We start from the raw sequence: 21,164 nt of genomic DNA, 5'->3' as shown, positions 1-21,164 counted from the left end.
GATAACTGTTTTAGAGACAAAAATGAAATAGGAAAAAGACTTCTATTCAGCTGAGTCTGTCCCTCTTGCACTCTCATATACACGGGCTCAGCGTCTCTCCTGGAGCTGGAGCTCTGCCCTCCCGGCCCCCCATAGCCCACTCAACGGAGTCCAGAAAGAGCGGAGCGTTAAACAGTACCCTGTGGACAGAAGGAAATGACCCCATCATTGATGAAAACAGATCCTTATGTGCTTGTCTTTGTATTAACAAACAAGAACGGTTTAAGTTTGTTAAGTAGAAGACCATTTAATTTTTCAGGTAACGAGTTTAACACAGGTTATCCTGAAATATAAATGACTTGAGGTTCTATGTAAAATATGTCTGCATTGCAAAGTGGAGCCTCTGCACGGTGAGCTGACTCACTGCTTGTCTTGATCATCCCTCTAGGGCTCACAGAGTGCTGGGTAAGCTTGCCCCTGAGGAGACTGGGGAGTGTGGGTGGGTGTTTGCAGCTAAAAGGTATGTTTCAGGCTGTGTTACTAACCTTCCAGAAGGAAGAGCGGAAAGGGTGATGGCACAGTGCCTGCTCTGTGGCCGTGTACTCACCTTCAGGTCCCGCGTGCTCAGGAGTCCTCGGTGCTGACCTGGGAGCAGCCCTCAGGCCCTGCCGAACACTCCCCTGCTCTGCAGCCACGTGCGTGGCACCTGAGACCAGGGCCAGGCAGCTCTCAGGAGGACACGTCGTCGGGTGGACCAAGTCTGGAGGAAGGTGACAGGAGCAAGTCAGGAGGAACAAAGGCCAGGAGCTTTTATCCCCTCCCCTGGATTAATCCTCACCAAGACTGTAGCTTTCAGATAGTTGTAGAGTCTCAAGGGAAGTTTTCCTTTTCCTTTCCACAGTCTTACTTTCTAAGGGCCAGAAATTGTATTTTTTTTGTTTCTGGCTCTAGTTACTTTAGTATTTCTCACATGGCTGGGTGAAGCTCACGTTGGGATACTGTTTTGATTTTAGCAGATGACACACCCTGCTATGGTTTTGCTGTGCCCTGGTTGCTATGTGACATTTTGAGGTTTCTGCCATTCTTGTTTGTCCTAATTTCTTTTCCATGAAGATAAGTTGTGCCGTTCAAGAGAAATTGTGCTGCTGCTGCTTCTAAGAATGTTTTGATCCCAGAACATTCTTATTCCTTTCATAATTTAAAGCATGTCCTTTAACCAGTCTTGCACATTTATCTAGTTCAACTGAGGTTGCTTCTGTTTGAAGCTAGACTAAGTTCTGTTTGTGGTAATAATTAAATCTAGGCTTTGTGATTTTTGAGGACAGTCTTAATTTATTGATTCACTTATTTTAGTAGTGTCAACTTCAGCTCTTTTGTGATCATTGTCTTCCCAAATTTCTTTAATTGTCATTTAGTGTGAATCCTTTTGGTCTGAATTTCATAAATTTTCTACTGAAATTTTAGTTCGGGACATTTTGTGGATTTTATTTTATTTTTTAATTTAAAAAAAATATGTGTTTATTTATTTATTATTTTTTTATCATGTGTCTATGCTTTAATCAAATGCTATAGATTAATTTAATGACTTGCCTATTTCCAAAGATTGAATGCTTACTTTAATTCTGTATTTGTCAATAATAGATTCCTATCCAATAGAAATTAATCAGTTATAGAGGAAGATGATGTGTTTCCTGGTTGCTTGTGCCACTTTTATATATCTCTAATACGTAAGGTGTTATCACAATATGCAAATCCCCAACAACAGCTAGGAAAGTTTTTTTTTTTAATTTTATTTTTTTATACAGCAGGTTCTTATTAGTCATCAATTTTATACACATCAGTGTATACATGTCAATCCCAACCTCCCAGTTCATCCCACCACCCACCCCACCCCCCGCCGCTTTCCCCCCTTGGTGTCCATACATTTGTCCTCTACATCTGTGTCTCAATTTCTGCCCTGCAAACCAGTTCATCTGTACCATTTTTCAAGGTTCCACATATATGCATTAATATATGATATTTGTTTTTCTCTTTCTGACTTACTTCACTCTGTATGACAGTCTCTAGGTCCATCCACATCTCTACAAATGACCCAGTTTCATTCCTTTTTATGGCTAAGTAATATTCCATAGTATATATGTACCACATCTTCTTTATCCATTCGTCTGTCGATGGGCATTTAGGTTGCTTCCATGACCTGACTATTGTAAATAGTGCTGCAATGGACATTGGGGTGCATGTGTCTTTTTGAATTATGGTTTTCTCTCAGTATATGCCCAGTAGTAGGATTGCTGGGTCATATGGTAATTCTATTTTTAGTTTTTTAAGGAACCTCCATACTGTTCTCCATGGTGACTGTATCAATTTACATTCACACCAACAGTGCAAGAGGGTTCCCTTTTCTCCACATCCTCTTCAGCATTTGCTGTTTGTAGATTTTCTGATGATGCCCATTCTAACTGGTGTGAGGTGATACCTCATTGTAGTTTTGATTTGCATTTCTCTAATAATTAGTGATGTTGAGCAGCTTCTCATGTGCTTCTTGGCCATCTGTATGTCTTCTTTGGAGAAATGTCTATTTAGGTCTTCTGCCCATTTTTGGATTGGGTTGTTTGTTTTTTTAATATTGAGCTGCATGAGCTGTTTATATTTATCTATTTACTTATTTATTTAGGCTGCGCCACGTCTTAGTTGTGGCACTCAGGGATCTTTCTCTGTGGCATGCAGGATCTTTTAGTTGCAGCACGTGTGCAGGATCTAGTTCCCCGACCAGGGGTCAAACCCGGGCCCCTTACATTGGGAGCTCGGAGTCTTACCCACTGGACCACCAGGGAAGTCCCCATTTTGTGGATTTTACAAAAACATTTTTCAGTTCATTTGGTTTGTTTTTCTCCCTTTCTATTCTAGGTATACTCAAATACTGTAATCTGGTCCTCATATTTTGTGCCATCTCAATTTTTATTTCTCTTTGTGGAATCAGAAGATTGAACCATTAAAATTTTTTTTACATATGAACACTGTCAGCTTTTGTTGGGATGACCTATATTATGTATGTATGGTGACCATTATTAGAATTCCTTTTAAAGAATGCTATTACCTTTCTGCCTTTGTTGGTTTTTAGTGACCTGAATCTAGTTGCAGATTATTAAGTTATTTGAATGAATAGTTACTATGATGATTCTTGATAAGGTGGGTTTTTTAATCAACTTCTTATCTCAGTTGGAATTAAAAACCTAGGCAACAAGACAAGCTTAGCTGTTTTGACTGCTGTGGTTCTTCAGCCTGTCCTGAGCCAGGTTTTCCTTCACAGCTTTAGTGAAGGTGACCGTAAGGAAAAACCCATTCGTTCCTCTGACTCCTGGCTTGTCTTGTGTATTGTGGCTTCATCTTTTTGTTTCTAAGTTTCCGTTTTCTTTGAAAGTGGTCTCCACAGTGAGGTTTGTGGTTATAAACATCGTAGAATTGAAGTAGGCTTTGTTACCTGTGTATTTGGAAAGTCATATATTTCTGATTAAAAATCATACACCAAAGATTTCTCAATTTTGATAGTAAAAAAGGCATCAATTTTTTGTTTAAATAACATTAAGTTGCATTTAATTATAGTTTTAAATGGTTTGTTACTGGAAAGATACTATTTGAAAGTTTTCTAGAATGGACTAATTTTTATAAATCCAAGATCTTTGAAGAATAATAAACACCATTAATATAAAGCATTTTAATGTACCAATTACTTTCATATCCATTATTGTCTTAAAATGGTCAAACATAAATGTCATTATCCCCCTCTACAAGATGAAAAGGATTCTGTTTAGGTGATGCAATCAAGATCATTTGGCTTGTAAGTGACAAAATGGGACTTGCACACAAATCTGTAGACTTCACGTTCTTGTTCTACCCGCTGTACCAAACTGCTGCTCTGAATAGACAGTTTTTACCTAGAAAGAAGCGTGGAATGGCGTGTTGCGAATTTCTGAAAAAGTGCATATTACTTGCTGACTTGTGACACTGCAGATGAGATGTGAGGGAGGCTCTGTTAACTCAGGTGAAGAAAAATGTTTGTCAAATTGTGATTTTCTCTGCAGCATTTGAGCTGTGGGCCCAGAGACGTTAGGTATCATTTTTATCTTTTTTTTTCTGCTGCATGGAGTGAGATCTTTATTGTTAATATGAAGGCGAGAAAGCCCAGCCCTATGTGTCAACAAGTTAGAGCATTGAAATTCCACAGCTCACCAGATGTAATGGAGCTCACACGAGGAAGTGCTGCTTTCCTACCAGTTTTGGCACAGCTGGAAGGCTCCACCGAGAAGCTGGGGGCCTCCATGCCAAGTCCTGACAGTGGAGCAGGTGTTCTGTAGGCAGAAAGAGCACAGTGAAGCCTGACAGGCACTTGAGTAAAGTTAAGAAGATGTAATGGTCATGTGTGTTTTTCTAGGAGTAGTAATCCTCAAAGTATGGTGGTGGGACCAGCAGCGTCACCTTGGAACCTGTTAAAAATGCAAATTAGGTGGCCCCATCCCAGACCTACTGAATCAGAAGCTCTGGGTGTGGGGCCCAACAATCTGCTTTAACAAGTCTGTGATTCTGATTCATGCTGAAGTTTGAAATGTTCTGTTCTGGAGTCACACGAGGAGATAAAGACTGTAAGATAAAGGTTTAAAACTGGCCTAGGAAAAGTAGTGCTGGCAACATATGAATACATTTAGTTTTATATTCAGGAGATACCTTATAACTCAGTGCGGAATGATCCTTATAGATAGAGACCAGTCATAACTGATACTAAGGCATCTGGTTTCTGTCTGCACCATGCACTTAACTGGTTAATGCGTATATTTAGATCTTGTTATAAAGATTTCTATTTTTGATTTTCAAGAAACTGAATAGAGCAGGTAGAATCCTTTACCCAGAAACCATACCTGTAGGAAGCCCAGCCATAGCATTGTGCTGTGTTTACCTAGTGGACTTTAATGAAGCAAAGTAGCTGAAAGATGATAGTCTCCCTTCTGAGTACTAGACTCACGGCCAACTCTGTAGAGATGATACTGTCATGGCACAAATCTAAACTTAGAGTTAGGTAGACAGACGATAGAATTGGGATGCTGAGGAAGAGATGCGATGAGGGCATGTTGACTCTCAGCTAGTTGGGTTGGATGGATGGATAGATGGATGGAAGGAAAGATAGATGGATAGATAACAGAGGGAGGGAGAGAAGGAAGGAAGGAAAGAAAGGAGGGAGGGAGGGAGGGAGATGACAGAATTGAGATGCTGAGGAAGAGAAGGGATGAGGAGGAACATGTCAACTCATACTAGTTGGGTCAGTTTGGGCATATTTGAGAGTTACTCATAGGGAAGTGGTCATCTCTTAGATTATTCAAGTAATGAGGCAGTTTATTGTTAAAGAAAAGATTGATTTAAGTGCTTATTTGTATCTATTAAAGAATACATTTTTATTGTGGGAAAAAAGACACAATAATAGAAAGAAGAAAATTAAAACTTAACCTGTATATAATCCTTTCATTTAAGGATAAATTGCTTAACTTTCTGGTACAGTTCATTCCAGCACTTTCTCCTTATAAGAATATTATATTAATAATATATATGGTCCTGCCATCTTGGAATCTCATAGGTCATATAGGCCTGAGTCTGTTTCTCAAATTCAACAGTATAACAGGAGCTCCACCCACAGTGTCATTAAATACATTTTTTTGAATTAGGATTTTTTTTTTACATCTTTATTGGAGTACAATTACTTTACAATAGTGTGTTAGTTTCTGCTTTATAACAAAGTGAATCAGTTATACATATACATATGTTCCCACATCTCTTCCCTCTTGCATCTCCCTCCCTCCCACCCTCCCTATCCCACCCCTGAATTAGGATTTTTAATGCTATCATTTGTATAGCATTTTCATGATTTATGTTTCTACTTTTTGTTAGAAAGTTAGATTCTTTGCTATATTTCACTATAATAAATGAGTATGATTAATATTTTAGTGTGTAAGTGTTTTTCTCCACATCTCTGATTATTTCATTGGTATAGATGAAATAACATCTATACCAATAACAGTGACTTTGTCGAGTAAAAGTGTATGAACATTTTTAAGGCCTTTAATTACCCAGCTGTGTATAGAAGTGAATATACTACCATGAACCCAGAGAAAACTAAATTTTTCTAAGATATCCAATCTTGCACTGGAAAAATTGTTAACCTCTAGAGATTTTTAAAATAGCTAATGTATTGGGTACTATTTTATTTTATTTTTAAATTAAGTTTCTTTTTTAAAAATTTTATTTTATTTATTTATTTATTTGGTTGCTCCGGGTCTTAGTTGCGGCCGGTGGGCTCCTTAGTTGCAGCTCACCGGCTCAGTTGCAGCACGTGTGCTCCTTAGATGCAACAAGTGATCTCTTAGTTGCAGCATGCGAACTCTTAGTTGCGGCATGCATGTTGGAACTAGTTCTCTGACCAGGGATCGAACCCGTGCCCCCTGCGTTGGGAGCATGGAGTCTTAACCACTGTGCCACCAGGGAAGTCCCTTAGGTACTACTTTAAATAGTAGCTAGTGTGTATGCCAAGCAGTGTATGTACTTGTCTCTGTGTGTGGCTTGTATATTGGAACGTGTGTACCTAATCTCGCAGTAACAACATTAGGTAGGCATGATACCCATTTTAGCTATGAAAAAGTTAAAGTTCAGAAATTCAAAGTAATTTGGTGGAGATAAAATAGGCAATAGGTAGCAGAGCTAGAATTTAAACCCAGGTCAGCATGACATCAGACCGTGCTTCTCCTGCCTTGTTCTCCTTCTTTGCATTTTCTGTTACATTTTGGCAGAAGTTTTGTTACTGAATAAAAGTATGGGATTTGTGCCTTGAAAATAAACTTTACAGATTTTTCCCCTTTAAGTCAGGGTGGCTGGGAAGAGACTAGCAAAAACTATGAAAGAAAAGCCTTAGTGCGAAGGGAAACGGTTCTGCAACCTCACCCCCAACTCCTACCACAACTCTACTCCCACCCCAGGGGGAAAGCACCTCTGACTTCCTCCCATAGAGAGTCCAAACGGTGCTAAGAGACACCCAGAAGGTGGTGGTGACAAGAAACAGAAAACCGGGGTAAGGAGACAAGAAACTCACCAACCGAAACAATGCAAATCAGTCTTTGAAGGTAATCAAACAGTCCTAAGAGTTGGAGGCAGTGCTGGATGAAAAAAGGCAAATGTCTTTCAGGGGGACCTTCAAGATGGCAGAGGAGTAAGATGTGGAGCTCACCTTCCTCCCCACAGATACATCAGAAATACTTCTACATGTGGAACAACGCCTACAGAACACTCACTGAATGCTGGCAGAAGACCTCAGACTTCCCAAAAGGCAAGAAACTCCCCATGTACCTGACTGTGTGGCTGACCAGGTCTTAGTGCTCCGGCTGGGTGTCAGGCCTGAGCCTCTGAGGTGGGAGAGCCGAGTGCAGGACATCGGACCACCAGAGACCTCCCGGCCCCACATAATATCCATTGGTGAGAGCTCTGCCAGAGATCTCCGTCTCAACGCTAAGACCCAGCTCCACCCAACAGCCAGCAAGCTCCAGTGCTGGACACCCCATGCCAAACAACTAACAAGGCAGTAACACAACCCCACCCATTAGCAGAGAGGCTGCCTAAAATCATAATAGTCACAGACACCCCAAAACACACCACCGGACGCAGCCCTGCCCGCCAGAAAGACAAGATCCAGCCCCATCCATCAGAACACAGGCACCAGTCCCCTCTACCAGAAAGCCTACACAACCCACTGAACCAACCTTACCCGCTAGGGGCAGACACCAAAAACAGTGGGAACTACAAACCTGCAGCCTGCGAAAAGGAGACCCCAAACACAGTAAGGTAAGCAAAATGAGAAGACAGAGAAATACGCAGCAGATGAAGGAGCAAGGTAAGAACCCACCAGACCAAACAAATGAAGAGAAAATAACAGTCTCCCTGAAAAAGAATTCAGAGTAATGATAGTAAAGTTGATCCAAAAACTTGGAAATAGAATGGAGAAAATACAAGAAACGTTTAACAAGGACCTAGAGGAACTAAAGAGCAAACAAACATTGATGAACAGCACAATAAATGAAATTAAAAATTCTCTAGAAGGAATCAATAGCAGAATAACTGAGGCAGAAGAACGGATAAGTGACCTGGAAGATAAAATAGTGGAAATAACTACCGCAGAGCAGAATAAAGAAAAAAAGAATGAAAAGAATTGAGGACAGTCTCAGAGACCTCTGGGACAACATTAAATGTACCAACATTTGGATTATAGGGATCCCAGAAGAAGAAGAGAAAAAGAAAGGGACTGAGAACACACTTGAAGAGATTATAGTTGAAAACTTCCCTAACATGGGAAAGGAAATAGTCAAGTCCAGGAAACGTAGAGAGTCCCATACAGGATAAATCCAAGGAGAAACATGCCAAGACATATTAATCAAACTGTCAAAAATTAAATACAAAGAAAAAATATTAAAAGCAGCAAGGGAAAAGCAACAAATAACATACAAGGGAATCCCCATAAGGTTAACAGCTGATCTTTCAGTGGAAAGTCTGCAAGCCAGAAGGGAGCGGCAGGACATATTTAAAGTGATGAAAGGGAAAAACCTACAACCAAGATTACTCTACCCAACAAGGATCTCATTCAGATTTGACAGAGAAATTAAAACCTTTACAGACAAGCAAAAGTTACGAGAATTCAGCACCACCAAAGCAGCTTTACAGCAAGTGCTAAAGGAACTTCTCTAGGCAGGAAACACAAGAGAAGAAAAAGACCTACAAAAACAAACCCCCAACAATTAAGAAAATGGTAATAGGAGCATACATATCGATAGTTACCTTAAATGTAAATGGATTAAATGCTCCAACCAAAAGACATAGACTGGCTGAATGGATACAAAAACAAGACCTGTATATATTCTGTCTACAAGAGACCCACTTCAGACTTAGGGACACATACATACTGAAAGTGAGGGGATGGAAAAAGATATTCCATGCAAATGGAAATCAAAAGAAAGCTGGAGTAGCAATTCTCATATCAGACAAAATAGACTTTAAAATAAAGAATGTTACAAGAGACACGGAAGGACACTACATAATGATCAAGGGATCAGTCCAAGAAGAAATTATATATAACAATTGAAAATATTTATGCACCCAACACAGGAGCCCCTCAATACATAAGGCAAATGCTAACAGCCATAAAAGGGGAAATCGACAGTAACACAATCATAGTAGGGGACTTTAACACCCCACTTTCACCAATGGACAGTTCATCCAAAATGAAAATAAATAAGGAAATGCAAGCTATAAATGACACATTAAATAAGATGGACTTAATTGATATTTATAGGTCATTCCATCCAAGAACAACAGAATACACATTCTTCTCGAGCTCTCATGGAACATTCTCCAGGATAGATCATATCTTGAGTCACAAATCAAGCCTTGGTAAATTTAAGAAAACTGAAATCGTATCAAGTATCTTTTCCAACCACAACACTGTAAGACTACATATCAATTACAGGAAAAAAACTGTAAAAAATACAAGCACTTGGAGGCTAAACAATACACTACTAAATAACCAAGAGATCATTGAAGAAATCAAAGAGGAAATCAAAAAATACCTAGAAACAAATGGCAATGAAAACACGACAACCCAAAACCTATGGGATGCAGCAAAAGCAGTTCTAAGAGGGAAGTTTATATCAATACAGTCCTACCTCAGGAAACAAAAATTTCAAATAAACAACCTAACCTTAAACCTAAAGCAATTCGAGAAAGGAGAAGAAAAAAAAACCCCAACATTAACAGAAGGAAAGAAATCATGAAGATCAGATCAGAAATAAATGAAAAAGAAATGAAGGAAACAGTAGCAAAGATCAATAAAACTAAAAGCTTGTTCTTTGAGAAGATAAACAAAATTGATAAACCATTAGCCAGACTCATCAAGAAAAAAAGGGAGAAGACTCAAATCAATAGAATTAGAAATGAAAAAGGAGAAGTAACAACTGACACGGCAGAAGTATAAAGGATCATGAGAGATTACTACAAGCAACTATATATGCCAATAAAATGGACAACCTGGAAGAAATCAACAAATTCTTACAAGAGCACAGCCTTCCGAGACTGAACCAGGAAGAAATAGAAAATATGAACAGACGAATCACAAGCACTGAAATTGAAACTGTGATTAAAAATCTTCCAACAAACAAAAGCCCAGGACCAGATGGCTTCACAGGAGAATTCTATCAAACATTTAGAGAAGAGCTAACACCTATCCTTCTCAAACTCTTCCAAAATATAGCAGAGGGAGGAATACTGCCAAACTCATTCTATGAGGCCACCATCACAGTGATACCAAACCAGACAAAGATGTCACAAAAAAGAAAACTACAGGCCATTATCACTGATGAACACAGATGCAAAAATGCTCAGCAAAATACTAGCAAACAGAATCCAACAGCACATTAAAAGGATCATACACCATGATCAAGTGTGGTTTATCCCAAGAATTCAAGGATTCTTCAATATACGCAAATCAGTCAATGTGATACACCATATTAACAAATTGAAGGAGAAAAACCATATGATAATATCAGTAGATGCAGAAAAAGCTTTCAGCAAAATTCAACAGCCATTTATGATAAAAAAGTCTCCAGAAAGTAGGCATAGAGGGAACCTACCTCAACATAATAAAGGCCATATATGACAAACCCACAGCCAACATTGTTCTCAATGGTGAAAGACTGAAACCATTTCCTCTAAGATCAGGAACAAGAAAAGGTTGCCCACTGTCACCACTATTATTCAACATAGTTTTGGAAGTCTTAGCTACAGCAATCAGAGAAGAAAAAGAAATAATAGGAATCCAAATTGGAAAAGAAGAAGTAAAACTGTCACTGTTTGCAGGTGACATGACACTATACATTGAGAATCCTAAAGATGCTACCAGAAAACTACTGGAGCTAATCAATGAATTTGGTAAAGTAGCAGGATGCAAAATTAATGCACAGAAACCTCTTGCATTTCTGTACACTAACAATGAAAAATCTGAAAGAGAAATTAAGGAAACACTCCCATTTGCCACTGCAACAAAAAGAATAAAATACCTAGGGATAAACCTACCTACGGAGACAAAAGACCTGTATGTATAAAACTATAAGACACTGGTGAAAGAAATTAAAGATGATACAAACAGATGGAGAGATATACCATGTTCTGGGATTGGAAGAATCAATATTGTGAAAATGACTGTACTACCCAAAGCAATCTACAGATTTAGTGCAATCCCTATCAAACTACCAATGGCTTTGTTCACAGAAGTAGAACAAAAAATTTCACAATTTGTATGGGAACACAAAAGACCCCGAATAGCCAAAGCAATCTTGAGAAAGAAAGACGGACCTGTAGGAATCAGACACCCTGACTTCAGACTATACTACAAAGCTGCAGGAATCAAGACAGTATGGTACTGGCACAGAAACAGAAATATAGATCAGTGGACAGGATAGAAAGCCCAGAGATAAACCCACGCACATATGGTCACCTTATCTTTGCTAAAGGAGGCAAGAATATACAATGCAGAAAAGAGCCTTTTCAATAAGTGGTGCTGGGAAAACTGGACAGCTACATGTAAAAGAATGAAATTAGAACAATTCCTAACACCATACACAAAAATAAACTCAAAATGGATTAAAGACCTAAATGTAAGGCCAGACACTATAAAACTCTTAGAGGAAAACATAGGCAGAACACTCTGTGACATAAATCACAGCAAGATCCTTTTTTGACCCACCTCCTAGAGAAATGGGAATAAAAACAAAAGTAAACAAATGGGACCTAATGAAACTTAAAAGCTTTTGCACAGCAAAGGAAACTATAAACAAGACGAAAAGAGAACCGTCAGAATGGGAGAAAATATTTGCAAATGAAGCAACTGACAAAGGATTAATCTCCAAAATTTACAAGCAGCTCATGCAGCTCAATATCAAAAAAGCAAGCAACCCAATCCAAAAATGGGCAGAAGACGTAAATAGACATTTCTCCAAAGAAGATATACAGTTTGCCAACAAACACATGAAAGGATGTTCAACATCACTAATCATTAGAGAAATGCAAATCAAAACTACAATGAGATATCATCTCACACCAGTCAGAATGGCCATCATCAAAAAATCTACAAACAATAAATGCTGGAGAGGGTGTGGAGAAAAGGGAACCCTCCTGCACTGTTGAGGGGAATGTAAATTGATACAGCCATTATGTAGAACAGTATGGAGGTTCCTTAAAAAACTTAAAACAGAACTACCATACACCCAGCAATCCCACTACTGGGCATATACCCTGAGAAAACCATAATTCAAAAAGAGTCATGTACCGCAATGTTCATTGCAGCTCTATTTAAAATAGCCAGGACATGGAAGCAACCTAAGTGTCCATCAACAGATGAATGGATAAACAAAATGTAACACATATATACAATGGAATATTACTCAGCCATAAAAAGAAACGAAACTGAGTTATTTGTAGTGAGGTGGATGGACCTAGAGTCTGTCATACAGAGTGAAGTAAGTCAGAAAGAGAAAAACAAATACCATATTCTAACACGTATATGTGGAATCAAAGAAAAAAAATGGTCACGAAGAACCTAGGAGCAAGACGGGAACAAAGACGCAGACCTACTAGAGAATGGACTTGAGGACACGTGGAGGGTGAAGGGTAAGCTGGGACAAAGTGAGAGAGTGGCATGGACATGTATACACTACCAAATGTAAAATAGATAGCTAGTGGGAAGCAGCTGCATAGCACAGGGAGATCAGCTCGGTGCTTTGTGACCACCTAGGGGGGTGGGAGGGAGGGAGACGCAAGAGCGAAGAGATATGGGGATATATGTATACGTATAATGGATTCACTTTGTTATAAAGCGGAAACTAACACACCATTGTAAAGCAATTATACTACAATAAAGATGTTAGTAAATAAATGAATGAATGAGTGAATGAACCAAAAAAAAAAAACTACAATGAGGAATCATCTCACACCAGTCAGAATGGCCATCATGAAAAAATCTACAAATAGTAAATGCTGGAGAGGGTGTGAAGAAAAGAGAACCCTCTTGCACTGTTGGTGGGAACTTAAATTGATATAGCCACTATGGAGAACAGTTTGGAGGTTCCTTAAAAAACTAAAAATAGAGCTACCTTATGTCACAGCGATCCCACTACTGGACATATACCCTGAGAAAACCATAATTCAAAAAGAGTCATGTATCACAATGTTCATTGCAGCACTATTCACAATAGCCAGGACATGGAAACAACCTAAATGTCCATCACCAGAGGAATGGATAAAGAATATGTGGTACATATATAGAATGGAATATTACTCAGCCATAAAAAGAAATGAAATTGAGTTATTCGTAGTGAGGTGGATGGAGTTATAGAGTCTGTCATACAGAGTGAAGCAAGTCAGAAAGAGAAAAACAAATACCGTATGCTAACATGTATATATGGAATCCAAAAAAAAAAAAAAAAAAGGTTCTGAAGAACCTAGGGGCAGGACAGGAATAAAGATGCAGACTTAGAGAATGGACTTGAGGACACGGGGAGGGGGTAGGGTAAGCTGGGACGAAGTGAGAGAGTGGCATGGACTTATATATACTACCAAATGTAAAATAGATGGCTAGTGGGAAGCAGCCGCATAACACAGGGAGATCAGCTTGGTGCTTTGTGACCACCTAGAGGGGTGGGATAGGGACGGTGGGAGGGAGATGCAAGAGGGAGGAGATATGGGGATATATGTATATATACAGCTGATTCACTTTGTTATACAGCAGAAACTAACACAACATTGTTAAGCTACTATACTCCAATAAAGATGTTAAAAAAAAAAACAACTAAAGAAAAAAGAAAGTAAAGTTTACAACCACTGCCAGATATGTGATGGTTCTTTCTTTAAATTGCAATTTCCAGTGACCTGTGCCTGAAAAAGGAAATGGTCAAGTTAGAGACTTTTGTTAATCTAGAGAATTAGACTTCTGGTTTATAGAGGAAGTCTATTTCACATTTTATATTATTCAGTGAATTCATCTTCAGTGCAGTTTACTGTTCACTTTTGAACGGAAGTAAAGTGTTCCTCAACGATGTGTTTATTTGGATAAAAAGGGAATTAGACAAAGTCTACTCTGGGAATTTAAAATAACACACACAGTTATAAATGTCAGTGTTTTTATCAGTTTTTTTTAGATAATGTGGGTATTATTTGGGTAGGAAGCTGAAAGAAACACATTTGAACCCAGGAGATAAATCTTGGAAAATAAGAAGTTGAAAATAAAGGAAGTATAAACCTTAAACTTCTTATTTCTGAAATTGGCTTAATTCTTCAGTTTAGAGATATTTTCTAGGACTTATGGTTTTAAATTTTTCTTAGAATAAATCTGACTTTTGGTGAGAGGAGGAGTGCCCGTTCACTCTGTAAGTAATTGAGAATGTGGGCAGGATAGTTTGCTATTTTAAAAAATTCACGACAAACACTGTTAACATTGTCTTGTCACTGACGTGAGTTTCATGCAGGGGTTCAGATGCCGGTGTCTGGAGGAGGGAACTCAGATGGTTCAAAGCTTGTGCAGTTGCCTCAGGAGTCACTGGGGCATAGTAGTCTTTTTCAAATCCAACGACTTGATCAACCAAAAAGGGTTTACCAAGTAACTAGAATGTGGTTTACTGTCTGCCCTGAGAATCAAAATTCTGAGATAGCTGCATGGAACTTTCTGCAGTGATGGAAGCGTTCTCTGTGCTGCCCAGTGTGGTACTGACCACATCAAATACTAGAAATGTGGCTCCTACAACTCAGGAACTGCATTTTAAGTTTTATTTCTTTTTATTTCAAATCAGTTAGCCCCAAGGGCTACCTTACAAGCTCAGGTGTAGAAGGTGGCTCTGATGTTCTGTTTTCACCAGGGACCTTTTTGCATTAAATTTAACGTCCCTCCATTGCAGCTTGTCACACCGGCCTCCCACATCTCACGCTGTCCTGGTAGCGTCATCTGATCCCGTGGGCCAGCCACCGCCTGGCAGTTGTGTCACTCCCTTTCCCACGCACTGGTCCCTCCAGGAAGGATGCAGGACCTTTCTTGCTGTATCCAAGTGGTGGGCCCCATCCTCCTTCCAAGGAAAAGAACAGACTGGCTTTATTTTTTACTTTTTAATGCTTTACACAGTTTTTTTCTATAAATTAATTTTATTTATTTTTGGCTGCGTTGGTTCTACTGCAGCACCAATGATGTTTTACTGCACTTTGTTGTTTCCTTCGTGTGTGTCCCTGTGTGGACTGTAAGCCCTCTCAACTAGCCGCACACTATGGCTTGGCCTCCCCTGTCGGGAAGATGTGTGCACTAGACAGCTTTGTCCTCAGGCCAGTGGGGCTTCGAGTTGAGACTAAACTGTAAACAAAATTGATTGGTTTATCCCAAGTATGTCTTCAGTGGAAAGATGAATTAAGTCTAGGTTATGTTTTTCTGACAACTACAGTTCTTAGTCTGACTTCTTCAGCTAACTAGCCATTAAAAGAGGGAAGCAAAGGAAGGAAAGAAAATTCCTTCTATTTGTCTTTGTTTTCTTTAGGTCACTGCATTAATCCCATTAGTCATCTTTGCCACCCACCAAGTTTGGACACATTCTTCCTAGACAATAAACAAGCAAATTGATCTTATTTGTGATGTGAAATAAATATTGTTTGTTTTATGAGCTGATAATGGGGTATTTAACACTTTGGCAGTGTTGACAAGTGATAGAAAGTGAAAAGATATTTCACTTGGTTTTCCTCTCTGCCCTTGGTGACATTAAAAAAACAGTCTTGTTTCCTGTTTTACCTGAGTTCTGTATATAACACTCTCAGTAAAGAGCAGTGGAAATGGTTCTTCATGAAAGCAAACATTCGGACAGATTGTCATTTTTATTGAACATACAGGATTCTCTTTTTTTTTTAAAGTTTCCAAGAGAAACCATAGTACTTGGACTCCACGGAAGACGGTTACTGTCTAGTTTTTTGTGTATTTTACCGTGTGTGTGACTGTCCCACATTGCAGCCCATCCTATTGCCACGGCTGCTGACTTTCAGGGATGCTCTGAGAGTTTACTAGAAAGTACACACATACTCTTCAACTTCCTTAACAGAAGAATCACTGTGAGTCCAGCATCATGATGATGTTCACTGGTGTTGCTGGTTGTGATGTGATTTATCAAGTGAGGTTTAACACCTTAGGTTTGTCTTATTTATTTATTTATTTGTTTGTGTGTGTGTGTTTGTTTATTTATGGCTTGTTGGGTCTTCGTTGCTGCGCATGGGCTTTCCCTAGTTGCGGCGAGTGGGGGCTACTCTTTGTTGCGGTGTGCGGGCTTCTCATTGCGGGGACTTCTCTTGTTGCGGAGCACGGGCTCTGGGCGCATGGGCTTCAGTAGTTGTGGCACACGGGCTCAGTAGTTGTGGCTCATGGCCTCTAGAGCGCAGACTCAGTAGTTGTGGCCCATGGGCTTAGTTGCTCTGCGGCATGTGGCATCTTCCCAGAGCAGGGCTCAAACCCGTGTCCCCTGCATTGGCAGGCGGATTCTTAACCTCTGCGCCACCAGGGGAGCCCCTTAAGTTTGTCTTTATTTTTAGTTTGATCTTCAGAAAAACTGGTTAAACTTGTTACAATATTAATCTGAATACATGCTCTGTAAACTTGCTTTTTGGTCATCACGTAACATTTGTGGCAGTAGGATAAGTAGAGAGGTGATGGCGGAGTCCACAGCAGTTAACGCTGGCCTGCAGCATAAAAAGAAATAAAGAGGTCCTGCTCCCTAGGAGCATGACGCTGGTGCGACGTACATGGATGTTGGAAGGCCGTGACGCCCTCGGCCTCCTCACGAAGTAAACGGCATCTGTGTTTCTCCTGCAGAAGCTCAGCGAGGTAGCACGTGGAATCTGAGTTGTGGTCATGGCCGCCAGGCAGCCCCGCAGATGCTCCGCCGTCCCCTTCCCTGTGCCTTCACACGCCCTCACCCAGGCAGCCCTCACCCGGTTACCCCTCCTGGGAAACCTCCCCTGTCTCCAGAGGGTCCTCCCTCGGGGTATCATATAACACCCTTTTCCTTTGCAGTAAAGCTGTCCTCTCAGCCTTCTTGTCTCGGGCTGGATTCCCAGCCCCCTGCCCCGTGCCTGGCATGTCATAGGTGTTGAGTAAAAACAGCGAAATGAACCAGATGGACCTAGATATGGATTTTAAAGTCTTTCCCAAATCCAGTAGCCTTGCACATCCATTTTGTATAGGTATGTTTTTAATATGGTTTAACCTTAATAACCTCAAACAGGACTTTGAATTTGGCAGAACAGAGTTCTAATGTTAGTATGTCTATCTGTAAACTGAAAGGTTCTAAATACACACAGAAATCTTGTGCTATGTTCTTAACTTAGCAGTTAAAATAATATTACTTGATCATATTTTTCAAATTAACTTGAAAGAAAAGGCTGGACACGTATGACATCTTTCATTCATCCTGCTGTACCAGGACCTTCGCAGTTGAGCCCAGGGGTACCCGACGCTGTGCCCCACCCCTGCCCTCTTGCTTTCTTGAGCCTCTTCTTGCTGACTCTCACTCTGTGTCTAGCTTGCCTCTGTCTCTCCATGTCTCCTAATTGTTATTTCTAGGTTACCAGACCTGTAGTCTGTCGGCTTAAAATATTACTGTTGCAAATTTGTCTTCTTGGTGGATTGTCCCTTTTTTTTTTTTAATTTTATAGCTACTTTATTTATTTATTTATTTATTTTTGGCTGTGTTGGGTCTTCGGTTCGTGCGAGGGCTTTCTCCAGTTGCGGCAAGCGGGGGCCACTCTTCATCGCGGTGCGGGGACCGCTCTTCATCGCGGTGCGCGGGCCCCTCACCACCGCGGCCCCTCCCGTTGCGGGGCACAGGCTCCAGACGCGCAGGCTCAGCAGCTGTGGCCCACGGGCCCAGCCGCTCCGCGGCATGTGGGATCTTCCCAGACCAGGGCTCGAACCCGTGTCCCCTGCATTAGCAGGCAGACTCTCAACCACTGCGCCACCAGGGAAGCCCGGATTGTCCCTTTTAATCATTGTGTGATGTCCCTCGCTATCCCTGATAATTTTCTTTGCTCTAAAGCCTACTTCATCTGATAGTAATTTCAACCATATTTATATTAATGTTACATGATGGTTTTTTCCCCCAGCCTTTTACTTTCATCCTCCCTGTATCTTTATATTTGAAGTGAATTTCTTGTAGACAGCATAAAGATGGACCATATTTTTTAATCCACTCTGCTAATCTGTCTTTTAATTGCTTTGTTTAGACCATACACACTTAATGTAATTATTGATATATTAGGACTTAAGTCTACCTTTTTATTTCTCAGTTTCTCTGTGTTGTTCTCTGTTTTTCATTTCTCTGGGTTTTTCTTTTTTTCCTGGCATTATGTGGGTTGCTTGACCATTTTTTTAGAATTTCATTTTAATTTATTTATAATGTTTTTGTGTTGTTATAGCTATGTTATTGGTTGCTCTAGGCATTACATTTTATATGCATAACTTATCAGTTTATGGGGTCAACATTTTGCCAGTTTGTGTGAAGTGTAGGAACCTTGCCTCTTATGTCCCTTTACTGTCCTCATTTATATGACTGTCTTAAATATTTCCTCTGCATACATTTAGAACCATATCAGACAGTGTTATAATTCTTGCTTCAACTCCAAATATAATTTCAAAAACTCAACAGGAGTAGGAAAGCCTATTGTATTTACCTGTATCTTTCCATTTTTATTTCTTCTTCCTCACACCTCTTGAGGTTCTGTTCATTGTGGTTTTTTTGGTCTGTTTTTTCTTTGTTGTTTATATTTGGTAATTTCTGTTATTTTATCTTCACGTTCACTGATCCTTCTCTCTGTCCCCTTCATTCTGCTGTTGAACCCATCCAGTGAGTTTTTTTATTTTCATTATTTTATTTCCTAGTTATAAAATTTCCGTTTAAAAAATCTGTATCTTTGCCAAGACTTTGTATTTCCTTGCTGAGACTTTCTATTCTTTCATTTGTCTCATTGTGCATTTGTAGCTGTCACTGAAGCATGTTTGTAGTGGCTGCTTTTGCATCTTTGTCAGGTAATTCTAACATCTGCGTCATCTTAACATTGTCATCTAGTCACTGTGTTTTTTCATTCAAGTGAGATGTTTCCTGGTTCTTAGTGTAACAAGTGGTTTTAGATGGTAACCTGTACGTGTTAGGTATTGTGATACGAGATCCTGGATCTTACTTAAACCAGTTTTAGGTGGCTTTGTCTGACACTGTTCTGAGAAGAGACGTTGGGAGGGTGGGGGGCTTCTTACTACCAGGTGGAGGGAGGCGCCAGGATTCCCTTCGTTACTGCTTCCCGCGAGGCTGCCACTCACCGCGGTGGGGGATGGTGGGAGGGCCGGCTGGGGGTGAGAGTACTGACTCTGCTGGGCCTACTGGACTCTGCTCCAGGGGGCGGGGCGTGAGGCGTCTCCTCTGCGGTGGGGGGTGAGGGCGAGTGCCTCGTCTCGCGGCAGCCCAGCTGGCCTGCCAGAGGCTCCGCGTCGCAGCCTGTCGAGGGGCGTGCCTGGGCCCCGCTTGCGCTTTGCCTGCCGTGTGTGGCAGTAGGTCACAGTTCTTCTGTGATACTTGCCAAGAGTAGCGCAGTGATTTCCTAGAAGTTTTCTGTCTCACTGGGCTGCCCCTTCCCTGTCCTTCCTTTCGAGGGTGCTTTTGTCTGCGCCCGTTGCTGTTTCTAGGCTGCAGAAAGGAAGCTCAGGAACTTACTGCTGTGTCTCTCCTGGGGTCCCAGCTGGGCCGCCTCCTCCTGTCCCCCTTCAGCTGCTGCTTCTGTCCCGTTTCTCTACAGCATCAGGCATTTCCTTGTGTCTAATGGGAGAGATGGGGAAAGTGTGTCCACTCCGTCTTCCCGTTAACCTTCCTGTTAAGCAGCGCTGCCTGTGTGGGGAGTGAGCATTAGATAGTCTGAGAGGAACCAGGAGCACGTTGTCCTATTTCTACTCGAATGTGGGCCATTTCAGTGACTGTGGTCCGTTTGGTAGTGAAGTTGGAGTTCCTTTGGTGTCTGGTGTCATGTTTTCTGAAAGGTGAGAGCTGTGAAGTGTCCAAAGGTCTTTCTTGTAACATTCACTTCAGTGTCGGGCAGCTCTGTGGGCCCCCCCAGTACTTTCCCTGAGGGGCCCTGAGGCTACCGTCCAGCAGCCTGGGAGGCCCCGGGGGAGCTCCAGCTCGAGCACTGCCGCCCCTTCCATCCCCACTCCTGACACCAGACTTGCTCAGGAGAGCAGAGCCAGATGCAGTGGCAGCTGCTCGAGGGCTTGTGTCCTTAGCCAGCAAGTCGTTGCCCTTTGTGATCTAGCAAGATGGTGAGGGGAATCCAGCATTGCAGATGAACTTGCATTTGTGTTTCTTTCCCTTTCCAGGCAAAAGCTTATTATCCCAAATGGAAGTTGCCCTGTTATTCTGAATACTTATTTTTGTCAGAAAGTTGTTGCCAAAGAAGATTCAAAAACAGCACATGCAGTGCACAGTTGGGACACAACCCTTCCAAGAAGAAGCATCATTTTGGCCCAGATGTTCAGATTTAAGAGCCTAACAAATAACTCACCTGAAAACCAGGTAAACTATCACTGACTTAGAGGTTTTTTTGCTTTGTAGTAATACTGTGTTTAAAGGCTTTGGAATTTATAGAGGTGATTACCTTTGGTCCTTTCCAAATATTCAGCAGCTATATATGTAATCTTTAATTTATTAAAATATGAGCTTTCATTTTTTTTCTCTTCTCATAATTGCCTAAGAATTTTATTTAAGCCTCTTCTATTTATTAAAAAAATCATGTTTTTCTTTTTCATAACATCTGTATCCCTTGGAATAAAAAGAGCTGCGTAAACTTGAGGTTATACACTGGGGATTGCTTTTTGGAATTTTAGTGGCCCTGAGCCATGGTCATCCACCAAGATGAACTTGGGGAACCACTAAACTTCACTTGCGGCGGGCACAAAGGACACCCCCGGGACCACTCGGGCTCCGAGTGTCTGACTTCAGTGCGCCTGCCTCAGGGCCGCCTGGTTATCCGAGTCAGCGCAGAGCGGAGTGCTG

General features: G+C 40.8%; 1 protein-coding gene across 2 annotated transcripts in view; it reads left to right on the top strand.

The window, feature by feature from the left end:
* SPIDR (scaffold protein involved in DNA repair) overlaps positions 1-21,164 on the top strand; it is a 358,082-nt gene that overhangs the window by 232,995 nt on the left and 103,923 nt on the right. For both annotated transcript variants that reach the window (XM_057532500.1, XM_057532499.1), the window contains one exon: positions 20,489-20,684. In XM_057532500.1, coding sequence (XP_057388483.1) covers positions 20,489-20,684 — 196 coding nt within the window. The remainder of the gene's footprint in view (positions 1-20,488; positions 20,685-21,164) is intronic.

This window comes from Balaenoptera acutorostrata, chromosome 17, assembly GCF_949987535.1.
Source record: "Balaenoptera acutorostrata chromosome 17, mBalAcu1.1, whole genome shotgun sequence".
Taxonomy (NCBI): domain Eukaryota; kingdom Metazoa; phylum Chordata; class Mammalia; order Artiodactyla; family Balaenopteridae; genus Balaenoptera; species Balaenoptera acutorostrata.
This window is presented reverse-complemented; position numbering and strand designations above follow the sequence as displayed.